At 41.1% G+C, this 14,458-nt stretch overlaps 1 protein-coding gene across 3 annotated transcripts in view; it reads left to right on the top strand.

Moving 5' to 3' along the window:
• Positions 1-14,244, top strand: part of LOC135509106 (fatty acyl-CoA reductase 1-like) — a 47,034-nt gene extending 32,790 nt beyond the window's left edge. For all 3 annotated transcript variants that reach the window (XM_064929453.1, XM_064929454.1, XM_064929455.1), the window contains 5 exons: positions 671-738; positions 1,632-1,803; positions 6,363-6,492; positions 6,858-6,985; positions 9,901-14,244. In XM_064929453.1, the coding sequence (XP_064785525.1) occupies positions 671-738; positions 1,632-1,803; positions 6,363-6,492; positions 6,858-6,985; positions 9,901-10,063 (661 nt within the window). In that variant the 3' untranslated portion in view covers positions 10,064-14,244. The remainder of the gene's footprint in view (positions 1-670; positions 739-1,631; positions 1,804-6,362; positions 6,493-6,857; positions 6,986-9,900) is intronic.
• Positions 14,245-14,458: the final 214 nt, after the last annotated feature.

The raw sequence follows: 14,458 nt of genomic DNA, 5'->3' as shown, positions 1-14,458 counted from the left end.
CAGCTACCTGGTACTCAGGCTCCCAGAGACACACCAGGTCAGTCTCACACACACTGCAACTACCTGGTACTCAGGCTCCCAGAGACACACCAGGTCAGTCTCACACACACTGGCTGCTGCCTGGTACTCAGGCTCCCAGAGACACACCAGGTCAGTCTCACACACACTGGCTGCTGCCTGGTACTCAGGCTCCCAGAGACACACCAGGTCAGTCTCACTCACACTGCAGCTGCCTGGTACTCAGGCTCCCAGAGACACACCAGGTCAGTCTCACACACACTGCAGCTACCTGGTACTCAGGCTCCCAGAGACACACCAGGTCAGTCTCACACACACTGCAGCTACCTGGTACTCAGGCTCCCAGAGACACACCAGGTCAGTCTCACACACACTGGCTGCTGCCTGGTACTCAGGCTCCCAGAGACACACCAGGTCAGTCTCACACACACTGGCTGCTGCCTGGTACTCTGGCTCCCAGAGACACACCAGGTCAGTCTCTCACACACTGGCAGCTGCCTGGTACTCAGTCTCCCAGAGACACACCAGGTCAGTCTCTCACACACTGCAGCTGTCATCTGTAGAGCTAAATGAATAATGTGATTGTGAAATGCAAATATTATTTCAGGTTTCTATGGCAGGCATTCTATTTTGTTCCCCTTTATCCCCGCAGGCCTAAGAGCATATTGGTGTACAATTGCACGACTGGCAGCATCAACCCGTTCCACTGGGGTGAAGTTGGTATGAAACGTTGCTCATATCTTATCTAAATACATACATCCAAATAATGATTATCAGTTATACTCTTCTCTGTTGTGAATGTGAGAAGGTTTTGGTTTACTTATACCCTCATTGGAGTGTTAGTCACCTCCCTGTAAATGACCTCTCCTGGATTTGTGTCCAGTGTCCAGTTTAGTCATTTAGCACACACTCTTATCCAGAGCAACTTACAGTAGTAGTGAGTGCATACATTTTCATACTTTCTTATACTGGTCCCACATAGTAATCGAACCCACAACCCTGGCATTTCAAGAGCCATGTTCTACCAACTGAGCCACATGGGATCCTGTGTACATAGTCTCTGAATGCTAGCCATCTGAGAAATATCAACATTGTGGCAGGCTTAAAGGCGATAGGTAAACTATATAACATGACTGTTATTCTTGAATAAAAATGAAAAACTTTTCCAGTCTTAGTACAATAGTTGTTTTGTGCATTAAAGATGGATGACATTTTCATAGTGGCAGTTTTATAGTTCCCTTTAAGCTGTTAACCTGTTGCGTTTGTTGTAGTAAATGTCAATGTATTTGTTACTCATTTGCCATAGATTTTTTGTGCTTTTAAAATATTTCAGGTGAAATCACTTTGTTGTTAACATTGCATTTCTGCATTCATTAGGGTTACTTTGAAGTCTATATTTGCTCCGTTGTTTTGTAATACCCCTAGTCTCCTTCAATAACTTGTACGGTTAAAAATAATAATTGTTAAAAGCACTTCAAAGGTATTTTGTCTAAACCAAACATCTGTTGCCGCTTGTCGTACGCTTGCTGCTTAACTCTTTCTTTCCACTTTGGTAGAAATGAGTGGTTGTGCCAACATTACCCCTGTTGAACCCCCTACCTTTTGTCTCTTAGAGTACCATGTTATATCCACTTTCAAGAGGAACCCCCTCGAGCAGGCCTTCAGACGGCCCAATGTAAATCTCACAACCAATCACCTTATCAATCAGTACTGGATCGCTGTAAGCCACAAGGCACCAGCCTTCCTTTATGATCTCTGCCTCAGGATGACGGGAAGAGAGCCCAGGTAAATGACACCCCGCTCAGTCACACACTAAGGGTGCACTAAGGGTGCATAAGCCATCCATATACCTTTTAGAGCTGGGTTCTGCACTCTTAGCCCTCTGTGTTACCTCAATGTGTCCTGGCATTGAATTCCTTCCTCCTGTGATGTCGTATTCTCTCTGCAGAGTACTGTATAAACATGACCTTCAAGACCAACCCCTTAGAGCAGGCTTTCAGGCACCCAAATGTTAACCTGCGGTCCAACCTCTTAACCAATCAGTACAGGACCACAGTGAGTCACACTCTTCCCGTCCTGTTGTATGACGGGTAGCTCAGGGCCACGGGTCAGTATCCCCGGTAAGGTCTACTACAGTGCCCTCTCAATCCCTCTCTCCCCTCCACCACTGGGTACTGGTCGTGGGGCAGAAGCAACGCCCGAACATTTGCTCAACTTCGTCATCGGACTTGGCTGGCTGCTGACAGGCTACCGTGTCATCATGACAAGCATGGGTTCCTGTCTAAAGCATGCATCAGGAATGTTTTATTTTTGTAATTTATTTTTGTGATTTTTTTTTAATTCAGTTGAACCATATGGCTCTGCTCAGATGTGGAGTTTATCTAGTCGCGTTTGCTTTGTGGAATTAACCCCCCACCTCTTTTGTTGTGACCTTTTTGTTTTTCTGAGCCGTGCCATTAAGTCTTCTGAAGTAACCTGGGAGTGATCTGCTCATTCTCCTCCACTCACCAAGCTCATCTCTAAATTTGAGAGGCACCAGGGAACTAGTTTTGCTTAATACCAGGTACCAAACACCTGTCCTTTATTCATTGGCCCATCAACCCTTCTATTCTTGGTTGCCCTATTCCTGGGCTTAATGAAGCACATTGTGGGACAAATGTAATGCACTGGCATTAATGTACGATCTCACAAGCCAATGGAAACACTGTCAATTTATCAGTGAGTCATTGGATAGACTTACTCACAATCCCCACCTATTGTTTCATTTAGCACCAAGGCCATGGTTCAGTCTAACCAAGTGTTTGGTACCTGACGCTTACAGTATTGATCCCCACAAGTTGATCGTAAACCAGAAACATTTCAGCAATGATAAACATTTGGTAACACTTCTCAATTACAAATTTATTTGACAATTTGTCTGTCTGAAATTCATTTGGTTTAGTATACTACACATTCTAAGGGTGGTGTTACCTTACTGGAAAAGGTAATGCGTCAATGTTTTACTTTTTAAATGGTTCACCATGTATGTTGTCACCTTCCTCTTTGTTCACAATGTATCATGGAGGAGCTCTGACTACAAGCATGTTGGCTTTTGATGCAATTTGGCATGGCCATGAATCCTCTGAAGCAAGTTCGTTCATGGAACTTCAAACTTTAATTAGTAGATGCTTTCTTAATGACGACAATGTAATTAGTGCAATCAAGTTAAGCTTCTGTCAGTCAGACATGCTCAGATACCTTCCAGGACTGGACAAGCCCTCCATTCTTACTGTTCTGTGTTTAACATGTATCAAGCCAACAATCATCCCAATTGAGACTGGTAGGCATTAGTTGAAATTTGCCTATAATACTAGTATGCTTAGACTCTTATCAGTAATATATTATAGATTGTGCTGGATTCATGCCGTTCTTTATTTAAAGATGCACTATGCAGAAATCACTCCGCCATTACCTGGTTGCTAACAATAGTTTGCCTAATTTCAGTTTGTAACAAAACAAGCAAGTATAGTGTAGAGAATCATTGTACCATTTAAACCACTGTGAAATATATTTTCCATAACCAAAAATATTGTATTTTCAGCTGTTTGAAGCTGGTGTACAAAACCAAAGTAAGGTGCAAAAATTTAACTTAAGCATAGAACTAAAGCTTCTTAGACTTGCTTTCAATGAAAATGACGGCTCTATAACCCAAATTTCAATGTGAATTTACCCAAAAAGATGCATATTGCAGCTTTAAAGCTGTGAAAATGTTCAGGGGTCAGATGTTTGACGATCTGAAGCAATGACATACCCTTCAGTTTTATTCTGTTATCGATTTGCACAAATTGGCTCAAGGTCAACTTTTCCTTGTACAAAAAGATCAATAAGTAATTTTCATCCCTTGTTCCATTTCGGACATTGTCTGCTTAACCTCTAGCGTCGAGCAATCCCGTATCCGGGAGCGTAATCATAGCCTCAAGCTCATTACCATAACGCAACATTTCCTATTCATGAAAATCGCAAATGAAATGAAATAAATATATTCAAACACAAGCTTAGCCTTTTGTTAACACCACTGTCATCTCAGATTTTCAAAATATGCTTTTCAACCAAATCTACACAAGCATTTGTGTAAGAGTATTGATAGCATAGCATTAAGCCTAGCATTCAGCAGGCAACATTTTCACAAAAACAAGAAAAGCATTCAAATAAAATCATTTACCTTTGAAGAACTTCGGATGTTTTCAATGACTCTTAGTTAGATAGCAAATGTTCATTTTTTTCCAAAAAGATTATTTGTGTAGACGAAATAGCTCTGTTTTGTTCATCACGTTTGGCTAAGAAAAAGACTGGAAAATGCAGTCACTTACAACGCCAAACTTTTTTTCCAAATTAGCTCCATAACATGAAACATTTGAACATCTTGGCCATGTTCTGTTATAATCTCTACCCGGCACAGCCAGAAGAGGACTGGCCACCCCACATAGCCTGGTTCCTCTCTAGGTTTCTTCCTAGGGTTTGGCCTTTCTAGGGAGTTTTTCCTAACCACCGTGCTTCTACACCTGCATTGCTTGCTGTTTGGGGTTTTAGGCTGGGTTTCTGTGCAGCACTTTGAGATATCAGCTGATGTACGAAGGGCTATATAAATAAATTTGATTTGATTTTTGATTTGAATAACATAAAATATAAAATAGGCCAAATATACAATGCAGTTGCTTACCAAGACGACATTGAATGTTCCTGAGTGTCCTAGTTAAGGGTTTTGACTTCGGCTTAAAGATCTAGGGCAATACCTGAAAATGGCTGTCAAGCAAAATACCAATCCATTTGAATCCCAATTTGTAACATAACAAAATGTGGAAAAGGTAAAGGGGTACTTTGTGTCCAGTTTCAGTCAAAATGTTGGAGACACTCATTGAGGTTTTTCTTTATTTTTACAATGTTCTACATTGTATAATAATAGTGAAGACATCTAAACTATGAAATACCACATGGAATCATATTGTAACCAACCGGTTTGAAGGAGTTCCCACATATGCTGAGCACTTGTTGGCTGCTTTTCCTTTACTCTGCGAATCAACTCATCCCAGACCATCTCAATTGGGTTGAGGACGAGTGATTGTGGAGGGCAGGTCATCTGATGCAGCACTCCATCACTCTCTTTCTTGGTCAAATAGCCCTTACACAGCCTGAAGGTATATGTTGGGTCATTGTCCTGTTGAAAAACAAATGATAGTCCCCACTAAGCACAAACCAGATGGCGTATCGCTGCAGAATGCTGTGGTGGCCAAGCTGGTTAAATGTGCCTTGAATTCTAAATAAATCACCAACAGTATAACCAGCAAAGCACCCCTACACCATCACACCACCTCCTCCATGCTTCACGATGTGAACCACACATGCAGAGATCATCCGTTCACCTACTCAGCGTCTCACAAAGGACAGATTTCCACCGGTCTAATGTCCATTGCTTGTGTTTCTTTGCCCAAGCAAGGCTCTTCTTATTATTGGTGTCCTTTAGTAGTGTTTTTTTTGCAGCAATTCGACCATGAAGGCCTGATTTACGCAGTCTCCCCTGAACAGTTGATGTTGTGATGTGTCTGTTACTTGCAATCTGTGACACATTTATTTGAGCTGCAATTTCTGAGGCTGGTAACTCTAATGAACTTTTCCTCTGCAGCAGAGGTAACTCTGGGTCTTCCTTTCCTGTGGCAGTCCTCATGAGCCAGTTTCATCATAGCTCTTGATGGCTTTTGTGACTGAACTTGAAGAAACTTTCAAAGTTATTGAAATTGTCTGGATTGACTGACCATGTCTTAAAGTAATGATGGACTGTCATTTCTCTTTGCTTATTTGAGCTGTTCTTTCCATAAAATGGACTTGGTCTTTTACCAAATAGCTCTATCTTCTGTATACCCCCGTACCTTGTCACAACACAACTGATTGGCTCAAACGCATTAAGAAGGAAAGAAATTCCACAAATGAACTTTAAACAAGGCACACCTGTTAATTTAAATGCATTCCAAGTGACTACCTCATGAAGCTGGTTGAGAGAATTCCAAGAGTGTGCAAAGCTGTCATCAAGGCAAAGGGTGGCCACTTTGAAGAATCTAAAATAGATTTGTTTAACACTTTTTTTGGTTACTACATGATTCCATATGTGTTATTTAATAGTTTAGATGTCTTCACTAGTATTCTACAATGTATAAAATAGTAAAAATAAAGAAAACCCCCTGAATTTGTAGGTGTGTCCAAACTTTTGACTGCTACTGTGTATATAAAACAAATGAAAACCACTCTTGAAAAGATGGCTCAGTGCCAGCCATACCAACCTAATACCTGCCTCTTCCCTGTTACCACGGCAGGATGATGAAGACTATTACGAGGCTGCACAGGGCCATGATGGTGCTGGAGTACTTCACGAGCCATTCGTGGGTGTGGAAAAATGACAACGTCACCATGCTCATGAACCAGATGGGTGCTGATGACAAGAGGGTATGCTTTATGCCCACCCACCAGTCACACACTTGTAGGACCCACATATACACACACTTCTAGGACACACACACGTACTTGTGTAGGACACGCACGCTGGTAGAGTGGCAGACAGACAAATGGAGTATGTTTGTTTGAGATTGTAGCCGAAGTACAATTGAATTATTCAGCTTGGTTTTGAATGGAGTAATTGTGTGGAGTAATAGTCGAGGCCTGGCTGAAATGCATAGTGAATATACGTTGGTCCAGAAACCTAGTGATAATGTTTCATATTGTACTTTTGTAGACATTTTTCCTCTACTACATAGTTGCTCAATGCCTATCCTTACAATATGAAATACTCTTGATGTTTTTTTTTGGTCCAGACATTCAACTTTGACGTGCGACAGCTGAACTGGGCAGAGTACATGGAGAACTACTGCATGGGGACTAAGAAGTATGTCCTGAACGAGGCTGAGTCCGGCCTGCCAGCAGCACGCAAACACCTCAACAAGTAAGAGAAATGTCTCTATCTGCACGTGTTAACTTGACTATGCCACATTTTTTATACGCTAGGGGAGGTCCTCGGAACTAAACTAAACACACGTCCTTTCAAATGAACGATGTACAGAATTACAGAATTACAGAATTAAACCGTGACAATGTTTATTAACACAACCAACAATACATATAAATCATAACCCCAGATACACCTTGGCTAGGACTAGGGCTTAGAGGACACTACAATGAATTAGTAGCAGGGCAATAAATAATACTAAGTATCCAAGACTCAAGCCTTGCATGTAAAACACCTCTAGGAGAATCTCATGCAAACTTTAGATCATGTACACTGAGGCCAGTTCATTAGGTACACCACCCCATTCATCATTTATTTTCGCTCTTACAGACATGAGTCACGTGGCCATGGCTTGCTATATAAAGCAGGCATCGAGGCATTCAGTTACTGTTTGAATGTTAGGATGGGCAAAACGAGTGACCTAAGCAACTTTGAGTGTGGTATGATCATCTGTGCCAGGTGCGCCTGTTCCGGTATCTCAAACTACAAGCCTCCTGGGCTTTTCACGCATGACAGTGTCTAGGGTTTACCGAGAATGGTGCGACAAACAAAAAATAGCACTCCTGGCAGGTAGCAAGCTAGCTACAGTTACCCATAGCTGGCAAGCTAGTTTTATAGTTTGGTTATTTATTCCCAAAAATATGTTTGACGCTATCTACATTTTTATAAACTCCTCACAACGAGACGAAGCCAATTTGCCAACGCTAAAATCAATGTCATCTATAGCGTCATAATTTTGTCTGACATGCCAAAAAATGCAGCCATGTTATTTCAATTTGACACTTCGCATCTACTGGAGTATGACACGTGACTACAGTTTGCGTTGAATTGTGGGTCATATTAACCCCACAAGTGATAAAAGTTCTTCACTTGCTCCCTCGTGCCAAAATCGAGGGGCCAAGGGGGCCACGTTAGTGAATTGGATGCCGACTTAAGATGGCAATCAAACTGCATCCGGTTTCGACTGGGATATCTCAGAGAAAGTGGCTAGCGCGAGGGCTGAGGAGGGTAAAAATAATGTTTGGTCTGCAACCCAATCGAGTAACGTTTCCACTCCCCAAAGAATTCGGGCTGTTCTGGAGGCAAAGGGGGGTCCAACCCGGTACTAGATGGGTGTACCTAATAAATTGGCCACTAAGTGTATATTCACACACGTTGTAAGATGGCACACTCATGGTTAAACATGCTTTGTAAGATGGCTCACTCAAGATGAAACACGCTTTGAAAGATGGAAACACATTTGTGATAATTAGCATGCAAAAGCACATGTGAATTCATAAGACTTGCGCTGTTCTCTAATCAAAATAGCCCCTCCAAAAGACAGCCAGCCCTGGAGGAAGTGGGGAAGTGGTGACAAAATAGCCCCTCCAAAAGACAGCCAGCCCTGGAGGAAGTGGGGAAGTGGTGACAAAATAGCCCCTCCAAAAGATAGCCAGCCCTGGAGGAAGTGGGGAAGTGGTGACAAAATAGCCCCTCCAAAAGATAGCCAGCCCTGGAGGAAGTGGTGACAAAATAAGACAAATATACAAAGACTTTGTCCGCCTGCCAAGACAACCCCGAATCTCTTGCCTGAATACCAGCTCATTTGCTAAGGGCGTACTAGACCAACAAAAATAACATTCTACCTACTTTGCCTCAGATCAGATTTTCAGTCTGACTGAAGTCGCCCTAAAAAAGACACAATAGTCTCTCTTCAAGCCAGAATGTTGAATACAATATTTACACTTATTTTACTGGTTGTACATGCTGTGAGTCCTTTTGCCGGAAAGAGATGAGATGGGGTATCCACAGGAAAGTGTTGTTTACCCAACTTTTTGCGGCTCCGGTATGTTCTGTTGCTTGTATTTTCAATCTCTTGGCTCATTGCGCGTGATGCACAATATTTAAACAATAGCAAATGTAACCAAACGTAGTCAACCGAAGCGAGTTTCCTTGCAATCAGCTGAAAGTGTTTGCCGTTCTGTCTGTGGTTCGGTTAGGCTCAGCCATATTGTGCAAGTGTTTATCATATTGAAAATAAAAACCGGAAATATAAACCGATATACAGACCAGCGTGCTGAAGGTCGAGTTGATAACACTTCCCTGTGGATATTTTCTATCAGATTACCTCCGGCGTAGGGACAAAATCATTGGCTGTTGTTTACGTGAGTAAGCGGTAAAACATTCTGAGAGAAAGAAAGAAGTTTGCTTACCCAAAAATTTAACAAACACAGCCAACTGGGTGAACAAGGATGTGCACCGTTCCCTGTGCCCCAGGGAAGAACGAAAGCTGCCTTGAGGAAGGTTCCGCGAAGGTATTTGACATTACTCACCTCATATTAGCCACTAGGTACCACAATAAAAACTATCATCTTATTAAAAATGACCAATTGATCTTGAATAATTAATTGTCATGGCTTTGAAATTGTATTTTTTTGTTCTATGATGCACACCTTTCTTTCAGTTTTTTGGGATCACCAGCAAATCCCAATGTTTCCCTGGTGTCCTCTGCTTTAACATTCATCTTTGCTCACAATATTCAAAGGCTAAATGTCTATTACATGTGTCATCAGGAAAAGTTATATTTAAAGGGATACTTTGTCATCTCTCTGGGGAAGTAGATAAAGGGCTTCATTGCCAAAATCCCGAAGTATCCATTTAAATGTCCTATTCCTGCTAAATTGTATTGCAGCAGATACATTTTCCTAGGTAGTTGATGTATTTGCTAATCTCCTGAGAATGCAGGTGAATGCATCTACATGCAAGCTACCAAGAACACTTCAATGTATTTCTTAATTTACCGCAAACTGATCTCCATGGCAACTAGGCTCTGGTCATAAAACAAAAATTTGTCATCCTCTTGTATGTTTCAGGTTGAGGAACATCCGCTACACGTTCAACACGGTCCTGGTCGTGTTCATCTGGCGAGTGTTCATCGCTCGGTCCCAGATGGCCAGGAACATCTGGTACATTGTGGTCAGCCTCTGTTTTAAGTTCCTGTCCTATTTCCGAGCATCCAGCACCATGAAATACTGAGTCCACGTGGTGTACTCACCTTGACCCCATCCACTCTCCTCAATCCAGCAGCCCCAATCCGCCTTCTCTCCCTCCTGCCCAGCCCCCCTTCAGATAGCTATGTATCCCACAAGGCTCTGCAAATCCTATAATGTTCTGAGTTACTTAAGTGTCTGACATACTATTCATCTACTGTGTGTGAAATGTCCCCTTTTCTTTGCAGTGTGATCCCTGATGTGGGGGGTAGAACTGCATTTGACTAAGCATGAATCTAATCAGACCCCTGGTCTTATGATGCTCACCTTGTACATTGATAGTCAGCCAAACAGAGTTATTGATGCCTAGTTTGGTTGTCATGGAGATGGAGCATTGCTTTGCTGACAGCCCCCAGGGTGGTCAGGCGGTGGTTTTGATTAACAGTTTACATTTTCCTGCTTGAATAGGGGTAAAGGCACTCATATACTGTATGCTTGATGATGGCAATGACTATTACACAATGACATGATCAAGCACAAGGTAGATGGTAATAAATAGGCTTTTTACAGTGCCTAACAGGTATGATTATCTTGCATCAGCGGAGCCTTGCTGAGCTATCTATTTTTAAATTGTTTTAAAACAATTTTCAAACCATTTCTGACTGGACTGTCCGCTTATAATTCTGGCCCAAATACCTCATAGCTCATGTATCTCAATCAGGCAACTGCTCAAAGGACTTGATTTTGGAGAGTTTGTGTAGGTTGTCTATTGGCTCTTTACACTGCTTTCACTGATGACAGCTATCAGAAATTTGCATCTATGTCCATTTTAAAATAATGAGTAACTGTCTTTCCCCATGTTGGTCATTTATTTAACTGTCTGAAATGGGAGCGTTGTGTTCTGCTTATGCATCTCACATGTTTTGCCTGTTGTCGAGTTTGGGATATTCCATTCATGGGGAGAGGCCTCTTCTCTTCCGAACACCTTTATCTCTGTCTCATGCTATAATAACTTTCAAAGGTGGTCTTTATCCAATGTTTGCCTGGGTTGTTGGGCACTTGCAACATTTTAAACTTTTTTTACTTGTCCATTTTCCATGTTGTCTTGTACATATTGTCTTAACATGTTGGACTTACTGTGCACTTTCCTGTGGTTGTATGCTGCATGACATTCATTCCGAATGTCCAATTGTCATATAGTCACTTATACCTACAGTTGAAGTCGGAAGTTTACATACACCTTAGCCAAATACATTTAAACTCATTTAATCCTAGTAAAAAGTCCCTGTCTTTGGTCAGTTAGGATCACACCTTTGTTTTAAGAATGTGAAATGTCAGAATAATAGTAGAGGATGATTTATTTAAGCTTTTATTTCTTTCATCACATTCCCAGTGGGTCAGAAGTTTACATACACTCAATTAGTATTTGGTAGCATTGCCTTTAAATTGTTTAACTTGTGTCAAACGTTTCAGGTAGCCTTCCACAAGCTTCCCACAATAAATTGGCTGAATTTTGGCCCATTCTTCCTGACAGAGCTGGTGTAACTGAGTCAGGTTTGTCGGCCTCCTTGCCCGCACACGCTTTTTCAGTTCTGCCTACACATTTTCTATAGGATTGAAGTCAGGGCTTTGTGATGGCCACTCCAATACCTTGACTTTGTTGTCCTTAAGCCATTTTGCCACAACTTTGGTAGTATGCTTGGGGTCATTGTCCATTTGAAAGACCCATTTGCGACCAAGCTTTAACTTCCTGACTGATGTCTTTAGATGTTGCTTCAATATATCCACTTCATTTTCCTTCCTCATGAGTCCATCTATTTTGTGAAGTGCACCAGTCCCTCCTGCAGCAGAGCACCCCACAAACACGATGCTGCCAACCCTGTGCTTCACAGTTGGGATGGTGTTCTTCGGCTTGCCAGCCTCCCCCTTTTTCCTCCAAGCATAACGATGGTCATTAGGGCCAAACAGTTCTATTTTTGTTTCATCGGACCAGAGGACATTTCTCCAAAAAGCACAATCTTTGTCCCCATGTACAGTTGCAAACCGTAGTCTGGCTTTTTTATGGCGGTTTTGGAGCAGTGGCTTCTTCCTTGTTGAGCGGCCATTCCGGTTATGTCAATATAGGACTTGTTTTATTGTGGATATAGATACTTTTGTACCTGTTTCCTCCAGCATCTTCACAGGGTCCTTTGCTGCTGTTCTGGGATTGATTTGCACTTTTCGCACCAAAGTACATTAATCTCTAGGAGACAGAACGTGTCTCCTTCCAGAGCGATATGACGGCTGCGTGGTCCCATGGTGTTTATACTTGCGTACTATTGTTTGTTGAGATGAACGTGGTACCTTCAGGGTTTTGGAAATTGCTCCCAAGGATGAACCAGACTTGTGGAGGTCTACGATTTTTTTCTGAGGTCTTGGCTGATTTCTTTTGTTTTTCCAATGATGTCAAGCAAAGAGGCACGGAGTTTGAAGGTAGGCCTTGAAATACATCCACAGGTACACCTCCAATTGATTCAAATGATGTCAATTAGCCAGCAGAAGCTTCTAAAGCCATGACATAATTTTCTGGAATTTTGCAAGTTGTTTAAAGGCACAGTCAACTTAGTGTATGTGAACTTCTGACTCACTAGAATTGTGATACAGTGAAATAATCTGTCTGTAAACAACTGTTGGAAAAATGACTTGTGTCATGCACAAATAGATGTCCTAACCGACTTGCCAAAATTATATTGTGTTAACAAGAAATGTGTGGCGTGGTTGAAAAACAAGTTTTAATGACTTCAACATAAGTGTATGTAAACTTCCAACTTCAACTGTATCATGGATGTTTGGCCAGATTATAAAATAGTCCTTTGATCTGTGCTCACATGATCCATTGGGAATAAGATTAAGTGATCCACTTTCTGGGAGGTTTGTGTGAATTGTGCCTGAACTTGTCTATGACAAAATATTAATGTTTTTTATTAGTTACCACAGCCACAAAGTAATAAACCCAGTCTATTTCTACAATTCTGCCTCTTAAAGTAGGATTTTAAACCTAACCTTGAACACACTGCCAACCTTATGCCTAACCTTAAATGAAGACCAAAAAGCACATTTTTGTTTTGATAAACTTTTACAATATTGCCAATTCTGACTTTGTGGCTATACTATCGAGTTGAAACTTAAAAAGAGCACTCCGATCTATGTGTTCTAATCCGTTTGTGTACAACTCTAGGTAGACTTCAAGATCTGGCTTAAAAAGTATTTTTATGCTATTAAACAACAATTAATATTACATGGCCATTTATTTACTGAAGCGAAAAGCTTGAGGAAACACAATTCACCTGATACAACTTCAGCTGCTGGTTACCATTTTACTTTACATGTGGGATTTACTGCATTCTGTTTAAACTGTTTTATCAATTCTATTGTCAGTTCTTTTAAGTGTACCATTTTTCACAAAATGAAATAGTTAACACAGCCTGGCTTTTTGCACAGCTTACTAAAAAACGACCTAAGATTCCTGAAAGTTAAGGGAATACTGTAGTTGCTTCTATTTTAATATGAATTAATAACTTGACAAGTCTGTTGTAATAACTGTTAAGCACCACATTTAGAAAGGGATCCTTGCTTTCACTTGCTTTTTTTAATCCAGTTTCTCTATTAGATTTGAAGATTTTAGTGTGTAATAGTGTTTTTTTCTGGTATGTGGCTTGCTATGCAGTATTGTTAAACTTGTCTTGCAATGGAACTGCCAATTCAGAGTTTCTTAGGAACTTGTCTTGCCAGTGAAGTAATGGAGTGGAGCAGACCCCTTCTACTACTTCCGTTTGTGTTGCTCGGGATTCATATTACTGGATCATTCTAATGCTCTTCTATTCGAAGAGCATTGCACATCGAACTTTTACATTCTTTCTGGTTTTACAGCATCATATTCCAATACCCGTCTGGACAGAAATTAGATTTAATGTAATATATTCCTCTTTTCTTTTGACTGCCTGCAAATGTTTTGTTGTCATGCTTCCTCGTATAATTGTAGAATGTAGTCCCCTAGAAAGATCTGTACCCTATAACCAATTTGTTGTCTTTACCATGACCCTCAGTTAATGTTCCCGAGTATGCGCTCTGCATATTTCATTGACGGTGTAAAAGCTCTTTCCACAGTCAAGGTAAATGTTTAAAACAATCAACGGGTGCCTTTTTGTTTGTAAACCAAAAAGAAGGAATAAACTCTGTTAAATCATGTTTGCTGGAAGTTTTCTTCTTGAAATTCAATATTTTATGTTGTGCTGTTGAAAAATAACTTGCCATAGCTTTGGTCTTAAAAGCTTTTCCTTACTCCAGTGGTCACCCCTTTTGCAGAGAGGAGCTGGTAATACTGCTCTATCATTCCGGTAATACTGCTCTATCATTCCAGTAATACTACTACTACTACTGATGCTACTAATTTGGTGGGTGC

This window comes from Oncorhynchus masou, chromosome 22, assembly GCF_036934945.1.
Source record: "Oncorhynchus masou masou isolate Uvic2021 chromosome 22, UVic_Omas_1.1, whole genome shotgun sequence".
Lineage (NCBI taxonomy): Eukaryota > Metazoa > Chordata > Actinopteri > Salmoniformes > Salmonidae > Oncorhynchus > Oncorhynchus masou.
This window is presented reverse-complemented; position numbering and strand designations above follow the sequence as displayed.